We start from the raw sequence: 20532 nt of genomic DNA on the forward strand, positions 1-20532 counted from the left end.
TACTTGAGATAGACTTTGAAAGAATGTTGTTTTCAGAGAGGCAGGGAGGAGGAAAGAGATGTAAATTGAGGCAAGCACTCAAACTATCCCAAGACAGCAGCAAATACCCGTGCTGGGAGCAATTCTCCAGGCTCCCTTCTCACAGTTAGAGTTACTAATTTATCACTGCTCATTACTGAACCTTTTTATAGGTTTATCTTTCAGGAAAAAGACGGGCGTGTCCTAATTGGGTTTTCCAGACCTTGGTTATAACTCTGATTGCTGTGATGGCATTTTGGTAAGAAAAACTTCACTGTTATGCCATGTCAAGCTCTTTTGTTCCTTCCCATGTTTCTTTTATCACATATGAACTGGGGACTTGCCTGTTTACTTTGAAGACAAGAAGCCCTTTAAACTAGGCCCTGAACTTTGATAGCGTAGAAATGAGGGAACCCTTTTTGAAAACTCTTATTTTGAAGAAAAAAGCACAGGCTTTCTGCCTTAAATATGACATGATTTTTTTTCAATTAACTGCTATGTTTAGCAACAAACTGTGCCTTTCATATGTGTGTGTGTGTGTGTGTGTATGTGTATCTTTCTTAGCTTTGCAAATTCTGTTTTCTTTTCTGTTGACCTTGGAGAAAGAAGTAAATAGGAAATCAAGTATAATCCACTCTCCCTTGGTCACTCATATTTATGGTAACTCTCCTGGATTCTTCAGTGAAGACTTTTCACCAAAGGGACACCAAGCTATACCATGTGATGGAATTGTAGCCAAATCTACTAAGCAGTTAAATCGAGCAAATACAGTGAGGACAGCAGTATTTGCTATGCAAATTGGGCAATTTTTGATGCCATCCCTCCTCTGCAGCCCGCAAAGGCAGGCCTTTGCTAGGATGCAGGGCCCTTTCTCAGGTCTCTAGGCTTCTGCTGCTATGATTCCCCTCCCCCACCACACTGGGCCTTTGAGACCTGGTCATCTTGCTGTGTTCTCTTGCCTGTCTTCTCTGGGCCTTTGAGTGCACCTGGTTTTTTCTTAGTCGGACTATTCACATGGTGAAAGGATATTTATCTGTCACTCAAAAAATGCTTTGTTAGCCTGGGAAAGGACTGGCTTCTGGGGCCTGTCTTAGGGGAGACAATTATTCTCAGGGGCAAAGCAAGCTGTGGTCTCAAAGTGCTTCCAGTTGCTTGACCTAAAGCCGCATCCCAGCTACAGAAGATAGTGTAGTTTTATCAGTGCCCTTCTTGTTCCTTAGTGTTTTCGCTTGTGACTTGCTACTGCCCACTGGAGGGAGACACCCAAGTATTTGACACCACTACCTAGAATTCCCATTAGAAGCCTTCGCACTTTTCTTATTCTCCCAGGTGTGCTTGTCTTCTCCTGCTGGGATTCCCAACTCAGGAAGAGTGTGAACCTCTATCTTAGTGGACATACTTAGCATTCTCTGGAGACACAGATTCCCCAGTCCGGTAGAAAAGTTATAAGAAGTCTAATTGTAAGGTAAAGAGCCTGCTTTTTAAACATACTTATTAGATCTTATTATTTCCAATATTGTTTACCACTAAGACTGCAGATGGTAGGTGTTAGGCTTACTATCTTGCTTCTGGCATGTGGTACACCTGAGTAGGATCAAAACCAGGGTTTGCCTCCAAAGAATGGAAAAGATGTCCAAAGATGTCCTAGAAGTTTTCTGGGCTTTGTGTTGAGGCAGATGCTGGACACAAATCATAAAGAGTATTTTAGAATTGGAATGGGGAGATGGAGCGTGGGAGAGGTAGGAGAACAAAGAAGGGGAGACTGTGACACAGGATTTTTCTCAGCCTTTTTGCTGGACTCACAGCAGCAGTGCCCCATCTACTTGGCTCGCTGTGCTGCTGAGTGGGAGCACATGAGAGAGTGAGTGCAGGTTTGGTCGGCCACTCCAGGTGCTGATACAGGAGCAAGCTCCATGCAAGGCCCGTAGCCAGTCCAGGCATGTCACCCCAAGGGGAATGTGGCAGTGCCCTGGTAAGAGTTCCTGGGACCCCGAAACCCCAGAGCGGGTGTTAGTGTGCTAATTAGTGCTTTTAGCTCTGCCATCTGCAGCCCAATGCACAGCAGAGTGTTAGCAGTTTAGTTGACCCCTGGCTTTGTCACATGGGGCAGCTGCCCACCACTGGTGAGGGCAAAGGGTCAATGATACAGCCTTTCTTGGTACCCATGCTCGGTGAGTCCCAAGCTCTTGTCCAGTGTCTAAGAAGAATGAGGTCATGCTGATGATTGAAGGGTGATGAAAGCAGATAATTTTATTGAGCAAAGAAAACAGCTCTCAGCAAAGAGGGGAGCTGAAAAGGGGATGGAAAGTTCAGGTCATCTTCCCCAAAATCAAGTTGTCTCTTCCCTGAAGTCAGGTCATCTCTTCCCCAAAGTCAGGTTATCTCTGTCTCTACTGACTGAGTCTGGGGTTTTTATAGGCACAGGATAGGGGCAGGGCAGGCCATAGGTATTATTGGAAAAGGCAGCATTCGATTGGTTAAAAGGTATTATTCAGAAAGACCCACTTGGGAGAGAGTGGGAAAACAGGAATAGAAGTTCTCACTCTGGGCTGTGGGTTTCAGGCTGTTTTTGGCTTTAAGGTGGAGTTTCACTGGGGACCCAATCCTGTCTGCCTAGGATTTCTCTGCCTCCTGCCTCTATTAACTGGACCACAGCAAACAGTTGCCACGATGACACTATAAATTCTATCTGACAGCATCTTTGGGGTTCAGCAACACTTTTCCCAGGCAGAGCTGTGGCTGCTGGCCAGTAACCAGCTGCTGCTGAGAACACTTTGGGAATTTGTTCTTTATGAGCACATATGGCACAGTTTTCTTGTGTATCGTAATAATGGTAAATCCAGCACCTTTGATAGGAAGCAAAATAATGAGGAGTCAAGTTTGGAAAACTGGGTGTGAAGTCAAGCTGGCAAGAAGTCAAGTCAGGTAACTCTTTCAAGCCTAGCACAAAATGGAGCTGTAAAGCCATCAGCAGACTTTCTGTGTGACTTGTGAGAGGGTTCTAAAGATGTCTCCCAAAGAGGAGAACACGAAGTATTTGGATGCATGAGGATTGTTGGGAATAGCTTCCCAAGGTTCGGAACTCTTAAGAAAAGCTTCCATTTGTTTATATAAGTTCCGGTCATGGGGGAGAAGACATCCTCATTGTTTTGAAGTCTCACAGTGTGGAAACAAATACTTTCTTGCAGTTCTTTTCCTTCCTCTGACCTATTCAGTGTATTGTGCTCTGAAAAGACAGGCAGCCGGAAGGAAGATGTCAGAGAAGCAGCCAGAGGGTTTGGCCTCCACAGCTGACTAGACCTGTGCTGCCTTCCATCTCCCGATGCGACAGTGCCGATGCCCTCCACCAGTGGGATGCAAACTGGGCTCTGACTCTTTCCTGCAAGGAGCAGTTGCCTCCAGCCACTTACATGCTTCCTCTTGTAATCTTTCAGTAGTGACAGGCGCCTCTGAGACAGCTTGCCAGGGCTGGGGGGCTGCTCTGTGGAAAAAATCCATCAGCATGGAGTGTCCCAGGAGCCTCTGCGCTCCAGGAAGCTGAGGGCTTTTTCTCTCCAGGGCAGAAAAGCATAACTGTGCTGGTTTCCATGGTGTTTCTGTCAGCCGAGGCCACCCCCTCCCCCCTGCTCCCATCTGTGTGGCCTGTGAGAGTACATCTCTGGCCAGCTGGATGTGTGAGATATATCTGGAAACAAATCTGCCACATAATGCTTTTTTTTTTTTTTTGACAGTGCTTTGACGATAGTCGCCCTTTATATACTTAGCTTAAAAGATCAAGACCGACGTGTCCCAAATCTCCCTCCAAGGTGAGAGTTCAGTTCAATTTTCTGGCCTAAAATTCCTTTGGAGAGAAGGATTTTTGCAGGCCTCGTTCATTAATCATTTCATTCTTTTTCTCCGGCAATACCACAAGCTCTCAGGAGCCGGCTCTGCTGTCCACAGCCTCCTCCTCAGGTAAAGGCTTCACATTCCTCACCCTCAAACCTGGTTTCAAGTGAACTGTCAACAGAAGAAACCAGCGTTTCAGGTTAACCTTCTTGCTTCCCCTCCCCACTGCCCAATGCCTTGCAGCACCTAATACATCCCTGGCAACCACACCGGCCTCCTTACAAGTACCTGAAATTACTTTCTGTGAAATCCTGCCATGTCAGGAGACTTATTGCTGCCCCATCTGGGGAATGAAAGAAGTCTTTTCAAGTCCTGTGCAAAGACAATCTGAAGACAAGGAATTCCATCAGAGGCAATGGTCAGGTAAATGATGTTCGAAGAGAAACAACTAGAGCTTTGAACTTGAGGTTGTTTTTCTTGTCACAGTTTACTTAGATGATCATTAATGGTTCCAGATAATGGTTCCATGCTTCTATTTGGGGTGGCAAAATCTTTAAAACACAAATACACAAACTGTCAATCATCTGTAATATTCAGTTCCTTGCCCAGGAATGAAATTTTGGTTGATTCAAGTACTTGTAATTCTCACCAAGTGAAAGGTTCTCATTTGTCCATTGCCAACAAGGATAGTAATAGTAGCACAAGTGAAGTAATTACATGCACGTGGGTGGATTTTTTTTTTGGCTCATTTAGAATTTTAAAAATGATGTGGTATCTGGGCTCTCTGCCCAAACCAACTAGGGCAAAACGTAAGAGACTTTGGAAACTCTAATTTAGAGTTCAGGGTGAGATTTAAGGCAGTGAAAAACACAAGGTTGGCATTCCACTTTCAGAATAACTTTTTCCTCTTCCTCCTAGGGACACACACATACATACACACATACCAATGTTTTTCAAGTAACAGAATTTTCATGGTAAAAAAAAGTATAGAAACTTAATCAAGGACTGCAAGTGTAATCATATCCATAAGATTATATACAAGTCTTCCAAATGTATACTAATTTATTACTGTTTTTAAAAATTTATTCTATATACACATATTAATAGAGTAATATTAATGATGATGCTAATAAGGATACATATTACTGTGGCTTATTGATTAGGATGCTGTCATAACAATAACTCTCAAATAACAGTGGATTCTTATGGCAAAAATTTAATTCTGACTCACTCTATATATTAAATGTGAATCAAAAGAGGGTTCTTGGTCATCATGTCATTTAAAGTCTAGCTGATGAAGATTCCATCACAATAATTATTTCCACAGTCTCCATAGTAGTGGTAAAAGAACAAGGCAAATTATGTACTGGCTCTTAAAGCTTCCACCTAGGTATAACACATGTTACCTCTGCTTATACTTTATTGGCCAAAGCAGGTCACGTCACATTGGTCATGTCTAATTTTAAAACGGATGGGGAAGAACAGACCTAACATGTATGGAGAAGATGAACCAGAATACTTATAAGTGGTGCTAATGACCGACGTAGAATATGGGCAGTGGTTGAAATGTTGGGGTGCAATGTCATTTCCTTTCCCTTTTGACATTATTGCATATCCTAGTCTTGGTTAAATAACTTACAAGTTGTCATCATCATCATCATGATTATCATGTTGTAATGAAGTATTACTCTATGCAAAGTACTGTCATAAGTAGTTTACATGAGTAAATCATTTAATCTTCACAAGCCTACAAGAGAGGTGCCATTATGATCCCAATTTTTTTCCAGTGAGGAAGCTGAGACACAGAGTTCTTTCACTACAGCAATAGGAAGCATTGAGCTTTTCTCATGAAAACTATTTTTGATTGAACTTAGGAGCAGATGCATCCCTATAGAGTAAAACTAAAGCTTCATTTTAAATAAAGGAATTCATTTCAGTCATCTTATTCTCAATATTTTTAAATATGAAAAAATCTAGAACTACCACAGAAATCCCCAAGGCTTTTATCCCTTGTGAAAGCACATGGAACCTTGTGGCTGGTAAACACTTTTCTTACTTTGGGAGCCCATGCTGGAGACACTTGAAGTTCTTTTCTGAAAGCAGTCCTCGGAAGAGACCATCTCACCTATGAGAGATGTACTAATAACAGATACTGAATAGGAAGAGGTCGTAGACTGGTCCACTCTTCATTTTCAAGGGTTTCTTGACCGCTGAACAAGTTCATTTCTGAAGTAACCAGCTGTTCACATCAAGGGAATATAGTCATGTGCCACATGTTTCAGTCAACAACGGACCATATGTATACTAGTGGCCCCATAAGATAATAATTGAGCTGAAAAATTCTTATTGCCTGGTGACGTCTTGATGATCCTGACCCTGTATAGGCCAGGCTAATGTGTGTATTTGTACTTTAGTTTCTAATGAAAAAGTTTAAAAGTAAAAGAAAAATTTAATAGAAAAAGCTTATAAAATAAAATTATGAAGAAAGAAAATATCTTTGTACAATTGTACAATGCGTTTGCGTTTTAAGCTAAGTGTTATTGCAAGAGTCAAAAAGTTTCTTAAAATGTAGAAGTTTATAAAGTAAAAAAATTGCAGTAAGCTAAGGTTAATTATTTATTGAAGAAAGAAAATTTAAAAAATAAATTTAGTATAGCCTAAATGTATGGTGTTTATAAAGTCTACAGTAGTATCCCAGGCCTTCAGATTCACTCACCAGTCACTCACTAATTGACTCAGAGCAACTTCTAGCCCTGCAAGCCCCATTCATGGTAAATTCCCTGTACAGGTGGACTAGTTTTTGTCTTTTATACTTTATTTTTTACTGTACCCTTTCTACGTTTAGATATATTCAGATACACAAATACTTACCATTGTGTTACAATTGCCTACAGTATTTACAGTATAATGCTGTACAGGTTTGCAGCCAAGAAGCAATATAGCCTAGGTGTGTAGTAGGCTGTACAGTCTAGGTTTGTAAAGTACACTTTGTGATGTTTGTACAACAATGAAATTGCCTAATGACGTATCTCACATATTCATGTAGTTAAGCAATGCATGACTGTATTGGGAGGAACAGCCCTTTTTAAACCAGATCAAGGCTTTTTGCTCTCTGTGACAATGCAGAATTTTCATGTTAAAAAAATTATAGGAACTCAGTCAAGGGCTACAAGTGTAATCATGTCCGTAAGATTATATATAATTCTTCCAAATGTATACTAATTTATTATTGTTTTTAGAAATGTTCCCCTAAAAACAATAGCCTAGAAACAAGATGAGCAGACACTCATCTTGTTTCTACAACAATGAAATTGCCTAATGACATATTTCACAGGATCATGTAGTTAAGCAATGCATCACTGTATTGGGAGGAACAACCATTATTAAACCAGATCGAGGCTTGTTGCTCTCTGTGCCAATACGGATTTTCATGTTAAAAAAATTACAGAAACTTGATCAAGGGCTACAAGTGTAATCATGTCCATAAGATTATATACAATTCTTCCAAATGTATACTCATTTATTGTTGTTTTTAGAAATGTTCCCCTAAAAACAGTAGCCTAGAAACAAGATGAGTGTCTGCTCAACAAGATGAGTGTCTGCTCCTCTTGTTTCTATAGCTATGTAAATCCTAAAGAAAGAAGTGACTCCTAAGGAAAGAAAATTTGCTCCATGGTGCCAGGCTGTGTCCACCCAGACAGAACTAACAGCTTCTTTGACTACAAATGAAATTTATGTTCTGCCTTACTAGGCTCTGTGATACACTGGGAAAGTTGTTGCCTCTTGCTTTTGTCAACTGGAGAAAAATGGAAAGGATTCAAATGTTTGATTCACTTTTGTCTTCAGAAAACCCAAAAACTTTTGGAGATTTAGTCACAGAATCTCAGAGAACAGCTATGCAAGTGGCACCTGACTTTTTGGCCCTGAGAATCCACTATAAGCATACTTTCACAATGATGTGATTGAGAAAATACATGAAGGGCAAATGTAACTATAAATTCAGTTAAGCTTTTAACTGAATTGTTTTTATTACTCCAACAGTGGCGTTTGAAAAATAGTACAAATCTACAGGAGAGATGTTGCTTTTCAAGTCTACAGATAGCACTACAGACCCCTTTATGCAATCACCCAAGGTTCCAAGGACCCCATGTCAGGAGAACTGCTGATTTATATCAAATTACCCATTTTGCAGCTGATGAAATGGAGGCACTGGACCTTGCTTAAGATTCCTCAGTTGAGTTTCTAGAAAAGTTGGAATTGAAATCTGGGTCCCCCGCTTCCCTGTCCTGGGTTCCTTCCCATTTGCCATCCTGCCTCCATTGATTTGGACATGGGATGTGCGTGTACCTGAGATCAACTCTAGAAGGTACAGAAAGTATCCACTCTATGGCCCTTTCTGGCTCCTCCTGGTAAGTTTGCCTCTGTCCATTGCAATGTCCCTGATGTGGGATATTTTCGAGTCTGAGCAAAGCCTCTTCTCTTCTGCTGCTGGTTTACTCTTCCCCTCTGTTCAGGGTACTGTATAACAGCAGCCTTCTAAATACAAAAGAGGAAAAGTCTAGGAAACTATTCTTTTCAGCCAGATGTTTCTAAGGCATTAAAGACCAATTAAAAATTAAGGAATAAAAATAAAAAAGAAATTCAAGAGTAACAACAACAACAACAACAAAAAACTTAGGAAAGCTCTCAGTGGGATGCAGAGTAATATCTAACAGTTTACTAAACCCCTAAACACATTTATGAGCCTCCTCCTGAGGAATAAGACTATAATAAAATAAGCGAAGGGAAATCAGCATTTTTATGACATACTGAGCTCGTGTCATTATTCTTCTTTTGGGCCAAAGTTGATCTTATCTGTGTAAAGTGTCTTTTAGAAAGGTTATCTCTCCCACTCCGCCTCACTTAATAAAAAGTTTGGGTAAGACTAATCAGGAAGTGGAAAGTGAGTATTTTGGAATATTGAGCTTCTACTTTAAGGAACCATCTGAATGTGATGAATTAGATTTTAATCCATGGAACCAGTAAAGATTTAAGTAGACAAGAGAGTTAGATATTAAAAAGTAACGAGCCTGTGGAGAAAAGCATCTATGGAATTCTGTAGAATATATTAGAGTTGGTGAAGATTTAAAAAATATCTGGAATTCATGTTCATTTTGTTTTGGAGACCACGACTCTGAGAAAAGTGAATGGCCAGAAGAAAATGGTGCCCTGTGTTAAAGGACTCAGCCATTGACTAGTGGGGCTCATTGGCTTCTTCATAGCACATGAGTCTGGTTCAATGAAGGGAAGAGAAAGGTATCCAAGATGCTGTACTGGACTCAGCCGCCAATACAGTCTTACAAGTAGTGCAATATATACCTTCTACCATGACAGGAGTATGCTTTTGTTGGGCACCATCCTAAATCTTTACTCTCCAGAAGTTTCTAATTTAGTTTATTGGGAGAGCTCATCCACCAATTGTGAAATATATCTCCAACTTTATAATGAAAACCTCAGGGAATGTACTATATGAAGCTTATAATGAATATCACTGGAAGGCATTTGTAAAATGAGATCAACCCTAGAAGGTACTGACAGTATGCTTTTATAACTTCCTGTATGACTACTGGAAGATTTATGGTTTTCCTATAACCAGCCTTTCAGAGTCAAATAATCTTGTTTCAGAGAAGTGTCAAATGGAAGGTGTTTTACGGGAGATTTAAATTTTATTTCTTGCATTTGAAAAAATCATTTTTATAATTCTGATCTGCAAGATTATCTTTCCTTATTCCCACCTATTTATTGCTGTCCCACCTATTTATTGCTGTTTTTTTTTTTTTTTTTTTTTTTTTTAAAGAAAACGTTACCCCACCGGGTACTCAATCGTATCCGTAGGGTTTTATGTCTCCAGGACCTGAAAACACAGTTCTGTGGAATAAGGCAAATCTGTAGTTCTATTGCCAAAATTTATAATGAGCTATTTTTCTGCAAATTCAACAGACAAGTAGGACAAAAGGTAGGAGAAGAAAACACACAGGATAGAAAAGTCCTGGTTTCCACTTCTTTTTATGCCTCATTTGCCTTGTAAAATTATAACCTTCTGTGGAAGCCATCTTAAGCAAAACTTGTAGTAGAAACGTATTTGGAAATTATTACTGGAATAGCTAGAATCCAAGAAATCTGGAGGTCTTTTTGGCAGCGTATGTGTTCACATGTAAAGGAAAATAAATATTCAGTTTTCTAGAAACTCCTCATGTATCAGGACCCATTTCTTCTTAATGGAAAGCACCATGTTGGGCTCAGACACTCACCCTGCCTTCCAGTTCTGTTTTGCTTCCTTTTGCTAATAGAGTAAAGGAGTCTAGCTTCCCATGTTCATTCTCAGCATCCCTCTGCACCATTCCCCTGGGAAATTTCCCTGTGAATGTGTAAGAGGAAAGTTTTTTAGAGGTTAAATTGGCCTTCCCTCTTCTTTTCCTTCCTCTTTCCCTGGCTCTCTTCCTTCCATCCTTTCACCCATATTCATTGAGCACCACTGTGAGCCCAGCATTACCCTATCTGGGATACAACAGTGAACAGGATGTAGTCTTCAAGGAGCCCACAGTTAGGTGAATGGTTAAGTAAACTAGTCCTTCCACCTAGTGAGAGGAGTTATAACCAGGATAGGGATGTTTAGGAGTGATTGTCCCCAAGTATTGTCTTTTGCTTTCTATCCTGAAATTGGATACTGAAACTTGAACATAGACCTAAATCTGCAAATTAAAAAAAAAAAAAGACTGCCAAAACTTCATAAAGTTATTTTGTTAGGCATACTTAGCAACCCACTAAATGATTGCTTTCACTATCTACTTTAAAAAGATACATTAAAAAAATAGCCTTAACAACATTCATCTGAATGGTTACCTTTTCAAAATTGCATTTAAAATGCCTTTTGGGTGATGACAGGAGCCTAGCCACTCCCTGGGCTCCCTCCCTACAAGCCTGCTCTGGCCCCACCCCAGCAGCCTGATTCCTCCTTTCAGCTGGCTGCATCTCAGGCCTTACTTTAGACCAAGCTTGTCCAACCTGCGGCCCATGGACCACATGCGGCCGAGGACGGCTTTGAATGCAGCTCAACATAAATTTGTAAACTTTCTTAAAACATTATGAGATTTTTTTTGTAATTTTTTTAAAGCCTTTCAGCTATCATTAGTGTTAGTGTATTTTATGTGTGGCCCAAGACAATTAATCTCTTCCAATGTGGCCTAGGGAAGCCAGAAGATTGGACACCTCTGCCTTAGACTTTAAGCTCAATTTTTTTCCTACATGGATCACATTTCACGTATTCCCGGAATAGCAAAATTGTGGCCTCTGGAATCAGATGGTTTGAATGGGAAACTCCTCATTCCTGTCTACAAGCTGAGTCCTTAGTGCCTCACTTAGCTTATCTGTCAAGCAGGGATAACCTCCCTCTTGGACTTTTGTAAGGCATTCAGAACAATGCTCAGTGAAGCGTAGGCATCAATAAATAGTAGGTGTAATTATATCGCTATCCTTCAATGCAAAAATATATGTCCCACAGAATTTCCTCTAACATTTCATATTCAAGTTATTAAGCAATTGGGAAGGCATGCTCAATTTTTTTTTTATAAGTTTTGCTTATCTTTAGAGACCACAAACTCTATTTGTATGAAGAAGGTTAATGTTTCATTATTTTACTGTAGGGATAGTCTTGCTCCTATTTTTCTTCATTTTTACCCACTCTCTTGACTGCCCTTGAACCTATTCTCTATTTTAACAGGCTATATTAAGCAGCAGAGAGGTCACAGAAGTAGGCAGGGTTGAAAAACCAATAGGGACCAATATACATTTGATGCTAGGCCCTGGTGCTACCGGGACTCGACTCTAAAGGGATTATTCCATGAAACAGTCCATCTCCCATCTCCATGCTTTCTACTGGGATCTCCAGGAATAGTTCTTTCTCCTTACTAGTTTCCAGATGTTATATCTTTCATAGCCTTTGCTTTCACTCAGAAAAATAAATATGACTAATGAGTATGTCTCTACTCCTTTGCAACTTCATATGAGCTAGGCTTCAGTTGAGCAGAGAAGTTGACTTTAGGGCCTGTTATACTCACTCAAGAAGTAATATCAGGATCAAAAGAAGATCAACAGGAGGGCAGATGCTAGCTCAATAAAAGGGAAAACTGGTATTTAGCATTGCCCAGCAGAAGAATGGGCAGGGAGTCCCTTGTCACTGGAGGTGTTCAAACAGAGATTCCTTGGTTATTTATTTCTTTTTTTACATTAGTATGTGTAATCCTGAGATAGCAATATTAAGATGGATATAAAAGAATCCAGATAATCTAAAGATAATAATTTCAATTAACAATGTTCATTCATAAGCTAGATAGGAAATAAAACTATCATTAGCTTGTCATTAATCAAAGAAAGATGGTTTCCATAGATTGAGCAAGACATTATGCCAGGGGTTACAGAGGATTCAAAGAATGTTAGTAGACGTTCCCTATTCTGGAATTGTCAGGAAAGGGCAGAAATACTTGAAAAGTTAAGTAATAATACAGAGGTAATATGCCCTTCAGTATGGTGACAGATATATCACTGGTTGATGATTGCATTGACGGTTCAGTAATAAATGCTATGGCATTGGAAAGGCAGAATCTGTGAACTGCAGACCTAGTTAGGGATGGTTTCTTAGTCCACTTTGCCGTCATAACAGAATACCACTGACTGGGTGACTTAAACAACAGATATTTATTTTCTCACAGTTCTGGTGGCTGGAAGTCCAAGACCAAGGTGTCAGCAGGTCTGATTTCTTCTGAGACTTCTCTCCTTGGTCTGCAGATGACTATCAACTTGCTGTGTCTTCACGTGATTTTTCCTCTGTGCACACATAGCCCTAGGGTCTCCCTGTGTGTCCTAATCTTCTGCTTTTTTTTTTTTTTTTTTGAGACAGAGTTTTACTCTTATTGTCCAGGCTGGAGTGCAATGGTGCGATCTTGGCTCACCGCAACCTCCACCTCCCAGGTTCAAGTGATTCTCCTGCCTCAGCCTCCCGAGTAGCTGGGATTAGAGGCATGTGTCACAATGCCTGGCTAATTTTATATTTTTTAGTAGAGACGGGGTTTTTCCATGTTGGTTAGGCTAGTCTTGAACTCCTGATCTCAAGTGATCTGCCCGCCTTGGCCTCCCAGAGTGCTGGGATTACAGGTGTGAGCCACCGTGCCCGACTCCTAATCTTCTGCTCTTACACGGACACAGGTCAGATTATATTAGAGCCCACCTTGACAGCCTATTTTAACTTAATCACTGCTTTAAAGACCCTATCAAAAAACAGTCACATTCTGAGGTACTGGGGGGATAAGGCTTCACCATATACATTTGAATTTGGTAGCTGGGAAGGGGGACCCAATTTAGTCCATAACAGATGACTTCTTGCAGAAGGGGGAGAATAAACTAGATCTGTAAGAAATAGGATAGAGATTAGATGGGTTGAAGGATGGGAGACAGAAAGGGTGGGGAGCACTCAACTCACAGAGATGAGCTAGGTCACACATGGGGTTTCTTCTCTTCTCCTGAACAAGTCTTCAAGATTGACAGACTTGTTTTCTTTTCAGAAGACAAAAGCAAATCGTTCTTGGCAAGAAATGCTCTTAGCGGCCCTGACTGGAGGAGTGACTGTAAGTTGACATTTAAGTGACAGTATTCTTTGGCTTTGTGGAGCCAGGCAGACTAACAAGTTGTAAAAGCATTGCTGGAGTGAGGAGCAGGGACAAAGGCTGCAGCCTGCCTGCCACGTATATCCATGGGACTGTGTGTTGTAATTGATGCCACCCTAACCACTAATGAGGCATTAGAAATGGTCACTCACTGTCAGACAAGTTGTGGTTGATCTCCATGGATGTTCATAATTTGTTCAAACTTCCTGCCCTCTTCTTCTATTCTGACTATAGTTTGTTTTCTGTGTTCTGAAACAGATTGCATTTCATATTGCACCCTCCATTTTCAATAAATTTTGATTTAGTAGGACTTCCATGGTCCAGAAATTCTTTTGAATGTTATAGGGGATGTTTATTGGAGCCTGAGTTTTTATTAGTTTTTCTAAAATGTACTATAACCCCCCAAAAGGCCTTCTCCCCTTCCTTTTCCTCCTTTTTTTTTTTTCCATTCGAATACAAATGGAATCTCTTTACCTGGGAAACTCTTACTTCCCATTGTGTAATTTGAGGACTGTGGCTGGAATACAATATTCTTTTCCCTTTCAGAAGAGTTTATTTTCTTTTGTCTATTTCTTCTCAATTCAGGGATTGATACAACGATCAGTTCTATTCAGATTATGGAAATCCAGCAAATAATAGATCATCAGTATTGCAGTCGAAGCCTCCAGTGCGGGTGGGTAAGCCTCCCCAGCATGCCCTGGTTGTTTCTGGAATTTACCCATGGCTCTGGGTTTTTAAGACTGCAGTGGAAGCTAAAGCTACATGATAAAATCAATGTGTGCTTACATTGCTCCTTAAGTGAAAACATCTTTATTACATGGTGGAAGAAAGAATCATAAAACGGTTGGTATTAGCAAATGTCAATAAGCCACAGCCCCAGTTATTCCAGTCTTCTGGTTTAATGGATAAGTCCAAAGCAGAAAGCCTAGGGAGCAGTTCTGTTCCTGACTCTCTGAGGGCACATATTAAGGGCACAGAGCTGCCAGTTAATTTTATAGACAAGAAAGACATTGTTGCTGATGGCTCCAAGTTACAAGTGAGCTAACTTTGTATATTTTAATAACAAGGGATATCATTATTTTAATTGCTGAAAAAATATAACTTAGCTTTTCAGATAGGAGGGAAAAATCAGATATAGCAAAAGTTATCAGCAACATCCATCTCCTTATGGATTACAGGTATGCCTTATTACCTGTATCAAGGTAATGATACATCTAGAAGCAGATGGTGCAAGTTGCTTCAAAGAGTACAGTGTGCCAGTTGTAGGGATTAAGATTGGAGAGGGCTGGGCGTGATGGTTCACACCTATAATTTCAGCACTTTGGGAGACTGAGGCAGGAGGACTGCTTGAGCCCAGGAGTTCAAGGTCAAGACCAGCCTGGGCAACATGATGAGATCCTATCTCTACCAAAAAAAAAAAAAAAAAATTAGCTGGGCATGATGGTACACACCTGTGGTCCCAGCTAATTGGGAAGCTAAGGTGGGAGGATCTCTTGAGCCCAGGAGGTCAAGGCTGCAGTGAGCTGTGTGTTTGCACCACTGTACTCCAGCCTGGATGACAGAGTGCAACCCGGACACACACACACACACACACACACACACACACACACGGAATGGGAGAGTTATTTTTCTTAGTTTGACAACTGTTTCTTAGGCACCTGCTAGATTAAAGGCAAGGCCTATAACTTGAACTAGTGTCATAAATCCTGTGGGTTTTCAGCCTCATTTCTTTTCCAACCTGATATAACTTGGGCTTTAAGTTGATGATGGCTGTGAGTTATAAAAGTAACATGTATGATGCTTTATGATTTATTTATGACCTCTGTGTTCATGATCTCATTGAATTCTCACAAAATCCCTATGAGGTTGGTATAATTTATCCCTGTTTTGTAGTTAAATTTCAGTTATACTTGAAAAAGTTTGCCTAAGATCACCTGTAAGTGGCAGATACAGATATTAATTAAAGTGGTAAGATGACATAGTGAAGAGTCAGATGATTCAAGTTCAAGTCCTAGAACTTTGACAAGATGTTTATTCTCCCCGAATACCCATTTCTCAGCTATAAGATGGGGATACTTTCAAAACTGAGTTGGGTTGCTGTGAAGCATGCAGATAATGGGAGAGACATCTCAGGAAATGAATTCCGTTTATCTAAGCTTCCCCCAGTCAAACAAACTGCTCCTGATCCCAATGCAGATCTTTCTATTTTAAAAAATACGTTGATTCACTGAAATAACACTGTTCTCAATTTGGTGTGCAAGTTGCACTCTTGTTATTTTCAGCTGTATTGATGTATAATTGACAAGCAAAAATTGTTTATATTCAAGGTGTATAATGTTTCGTTTTGTTGTAATATACCTATCCAATGCAAAATGCAAGATCTTTCCATTTCCTTTACTTTTGCTTTTTACCTTTTTAGCAACTTAGTTTAGCATTACTTAAAAATAAAATGACTGACTCTTTTTCCCATCAATCTGATTTTAAGTTGTTTTTCCATATAATTCAAGGGATGGTCAGGTCATAAGGAGAACTTGTTTTAGAGACCATATGTCTTTTTGCTGGAGTTTTTCATTACAATACGAATCAAAGAAATTTCCCTTTTATCCAAGTATCTCTCTGAAAGGTGTGGGGGGATCTATGTATAAGCACTTGTCTTGCAATCTTCTCCATTACTAAATGGTAATTAGAATTAGAACAATTTTAGCAGATTCAGATTCTGAAAGTACCTGATATTTCCTCCCAGTGTTGCTCAAAAGGGAGTGATTTAGGATAGAAAAAATGTATTTATTATTTCTAGGGGCATTGTTAGTTTGAGCCTTTGCTTCGTTTGTCTTCAGAAATCTGTGTCTCTTTAAAGGGGACTAAAGTCATTTCCTGTGTGAAAAAGGCATTTCCTGGTCTGGGATTAGACTTTCCATCATTTTTGTTTCTGTGTGTTCTAAAAAACTGTAACTTTTTATGGTACATTTTATATTAAGACCTGAAAGAGATCACTCTGAAATTTGACAGGTATATCCTAAAAACAACAACAAAAAATGATACTAGGTTGAACTCAATTTTCTATATTTATTATTTACTATATAATATTTCACTGTTTTTATAGTATATAATGAGTAGCAAAAAGCCCTTTGAAGACTTTCCTACATATTTTGATTTGTGGTTTTATTTTTTTTTCCATAATTAGATCTGGAAATTATAATTACAATATTCCTGTTAATAAACACACACCCACCAATGTCAAGTTCTCTCTGGAAATAAAGTAAGTGCATGGCTGTAAAAATAATTTCATTTTTATCATTAGTTGAATGGCAAGTCTGGATTTACTTCACAATTTGGTCAGTACGTTAAGAGGCAGAAAGCTATCAGTTTGTGTTAACTGATGATGGTTTGAGAGGTGGGCCATTTGAGGGAAAGGTTTTCAAAATGAGGGCTGTGATCATCCGGGCTTTCTTCAGGCAATGGAAGGGCTCTAAACTCTATACCCATGCCTACAAAGTGGGAGTGATTTTGGTTTGATGCTCACAAGCTGTAGACTTCCCCTGACTCTCTCACTTGGTGAGAGAGAATTGGAATGGGAACAAGAGTAATAACATGCCCCCTATGGCAAGATACACAGCTCCTGGTAGCAATGTTAATGCAGATACCACTCCTATTTTCCAAAAGACAGGAAAAAAAAAAAAGGAACCAGAGTTTGGAATTGGACAGACCAGGGTCCAAGGATTCTGTCACTTACTAATTCTGTGATCTTGTACAAGCCACTTATCTTCTTTGAGCTACTGTTTCTTTATCTGTAATGTAAGTATTACATTACACCATAGCACATAGAGCTGCTGTGAGAATTATTAATAATGGTGAAATTAGTAACTGCCATTTGCTGAGCACAGACTATATGCTACACTTTAATACTGGGTCATAAAATCCTCACAGCAACCCTCCCAGTTGTTTTTTTTTTCCCCTAGTTTATATTTTTGAGATGGAGACACTTGGGTTTAGAGTTTCAGAACATGTAAAACACACACACACACACACACACACACACACACGTTCTGAAAATCACAGGTAGTAAGTGATGGAGCTGGGCTTCAAATTCAGTCCATCCTCTCAGCCATCACTGTCCTGTCCTGCCTCCCCAGTGAGATGAGACATGTAAGGACACTGCCCTTTCCTGACATACCATAAGCACACAGTAAATGTTAGCTTTTATTAGGACTACCTTTCCTCCTAAATCACAAAACTCTAACTTAACCTATTCTTATCAGATATTTTAAATGATTATGGCACTTAAAGACCTTCCACTAAAAAATTATGCAATGAGCTACTTTCCATGAAGATAAATGGTTTTTTGTGCCTCCTGATTTTAGTCTCTTCTTTCCATCCCCCTCCACATTTCCTTTCTTCTTCCCTTCCTTTTCTATCACTCTTTCCCTTCCCTCTGTCCTCCCCTCTCTCCCTCTGCTTGCCCAGCTCTGTTTTCCTCCTCCATCCTTCACCGCATGCCTTCTGCCTCTTCCTCCGTCTCACTCAGGCTTCATACTCTTTTTCTCATCCACTTTGCCTCTGTGAGGAACGAATGTCACTCAACCTAACTGCTTGCCTTGGAAAGGTTTCTTTTAAGCAGCTAATATTTTGTGACTCAGAACCTACCATATTTCAAGGCAGAGCAAAAGCTAAATGTACTATTGTTATAAACTGAAAATACTATTATCTAGCATTCCTTGAGTAACCAGAATAACATTTTCTTACTCATTTCTGGCTTTTAGTGGAAGGAAACAAGGTTATATGCTATATCTCCTGAAGTGGTAGATCACCTTCAGTGGCTAAATCAGGACTTTTAGTTTACAAACCATTTTTTATAAAACGGATGACTTAAAAATAACACATACACTTAACCGAGATTGTAGGTTGCCCTAACTCGTGCAAAATGATTGTTCCCAAAGACAAATAGATCGCATCCTCTTGATGATGATTAACGGGCCAACCTCCAGAGAAGAACCATACATTCTTGCAGACTTTCAATAGCTTTAAAATCTAGTGATTTCTGATAGGACTCACTCCCAAACTCCTACCTGTATGTATTTGCCTTTTTATTTTAAACAGTATCCGCCTAGACCCGGAATTTGCAAAATCAAAAATCCTGAAAGCTTCAGATAAATGCAAACTCAGTGCCAGTGGAAAGAGAAGGAATATATCCAAAAATTATAAAAAACACATATGCAGATAAGTTTTGATGTAAGATTAGGTTTTAAAAACTATCATACACAGCCAGGCTAATGTCTGTAATCCCAGCACTTTGGGTGGCTGAGGCATTAGGGTTGCTTGAGCCCAGGTGTTTGAAACCAGCCTGGGCAACATAGCGAGACCTTGTCTCTGTGAAAAAATAAAATAAAAAGAAAAGAAAGAAAAAAAGACACCATCATATACTATTTCAGTAGCCATCTGAGATTGGGTTTCTTTTTGTAGTAATGAGATGTGAGCTGGCCTATTGGCATCAGTGAGCTTCGTGTAATACAATGCCTATTGTGAACTCTGAATGGATTTCCTAGTTATGTTCCCATTAGACCCTCTTCTTATCAAGGTGTATCCTAGCAGAAGCTGGTAACTGCTTTTTCATGTGCTCTTTCTTTTCTTTGTCTCTTGAAGCACAACAGAGCCATTGATAGTCTTCCAGTGCAAATTCACCCTTGGAAATATATGTTTCCATAGTAAAAGGGAAACCAAAGGGATGGAAAGCCACAGAGAAATCTCCCAGGAGATGACACAGGTAATGTTTTCTGCCTCCTCTGTTCCCCGCTGAGAGAGGGATACATTGAACCAATTGCCAGTGTTTTCCCTCCCTGGCCAACCCTAGTCACAGGGTTTGGCTCAGTCTCTTCCTTGTGTCCTTATGAATCTGCCGACTGTTCTAGCAACACCCATCAAAAGCTGTGATCCCGATACTTCTCCTACAGTCATTGAAGAAACGCTTTTTCAGCCTGTACTCTTTCCTACTGACTGTCAAATGCATGTATGAAATGGATCCTCTTTTATTAATTATTTAGGGATATCAGCACATTTGGAGCCTCCCTGTAGCCCTGTTTTCTGACAGCATGTTCCATTTACGCGTAGCTGCACCGGTAAGCTTGCTTTTTCTTTTTCTTTTCAGTGAGAAAGAAATTGAGCAATAAAAAAAAAATCACTTTAACCACAGTTCATTTTTACATTAATCTTCCTCTTTTTTTCTCCTTTCCTGACAGGATTTAGCTGACTGTTCAACTGATCCTTATTTTGCTGGAATATTCTTCACCGATTACTTCTTTTACTTCTATCGACGCTGTGCCTAATTTGTTCAAGTTTGGGGACTTTACCAAAGGAAAATAGGAATACATTTAACAGAAACGGACATCCTCTTGCAACTTCTTTTTTCTTCTTTGTAAAACATTTACGTTTATTACTAAAGGACTTTTTCAGGCTTTAGCTTCCAACAGTTTTGAGACATTAATGAGGAGAATAAAATGTTTGCTGAAACTTGAAATAATGTGATGTTTGATTTTGCCATGACTATGAAGAAAACATTTCCTGGAGGAAGCAGTTCTGTTGAATTTAAAAATACTATTTTGGGTATTAAGGAAGTTGTGAGCTCAAAATAAGCAGGTCTAGCCTCTACTTTGTTTTAATGTATTTTAAAGCTTTTGAAAAAAACCAAAAGGGCCATGTCCACTTTGGCCCACTAAACATAGACTCTTGAGAATGTGTGATATGGTATGTCGAGGAGTTGTGGGGGGTGGTATCTGATGCTGAGCTCGCATTTAGGCAAATTGTCCTCTGTGTGTGTGTGTGTGTGTGTGTGTGTGCGTGTGTGTTGTATAAACACATACACTAGGGTACAGAATGTAGTTTGTTAATAAAGTGGATTCAAGGGAAACAATTGCAACTCTGCTTTGCAATGCTTGATGGACACTAAACTTTCTGTGTGGGTAGGATATGCCCCCTTGTAAAGATGGAAACTCCT

The 20532-nt window shown here is 39.7% G+C and overlaps 1 protein-coding gene across 1 annotated transcript; it reads left to right on the forward strand.

Moving 5' to 3' along the window:
• Positions 1-266: 266 nt before the first annotated feature.
• Positions 267-20055, forward strand: MYRFL (myelin regulatory factor-like). The gene is made up of 9 exons (XM_011976628.1): positions 267-277; positions 3750-3823; positions 3919-3972; positions 4090-4269; positions 13443-13505; positions 14130-14217; positions 19185-19305; positions 19583-19657; positions 19778-20055. Exons 1-9 carry the CDS (start codon positions 267-269, stop codon positions 19862-19864), a joined length of 753 nt encoding a protein of 250 aa, XP_011832018.1. The 3' UTR covers positions 19865-20055.
• The last annotated feature ends 477 nt before the right edge of the window (positions 20056-20532 follow it).

The sequence above is a fragment of the Mandrillus leucophaeus genome, unplaced genomic scaffold (genome assembly GCF_000951045.1).
Source record: "Mandrillus leucophaeus isolate KB7577 unplaced genomic scaffold, Mleu.le_1.0 Scaffold169, whole genome shotgun sequence".
Lineage (NCBI taxonomy): Eukaryota > Metazoa > Chordata > Mammalia > Primates > Cercopithecidae > Mandrillus > Mandrillus leucophaeus.

Coding starts and splice junctions, on each gene's coding strand:
- MYRFL (XM_011976628.1), top strand. Junction 3,973..4,089: donor GTCCACAGCCTCCTCCTCAG/GTAAAGGCTTCA, acceptor AATGCCTTGCAG/CACCTAATACATCCCTGGCA. Junction 19,306..19,582: donor TCTCCCAGGAGATGACACAG/GTAATGTTTTCT, acceptor TTAATTATTTAG/GGATATCAGCACATTTGGAG.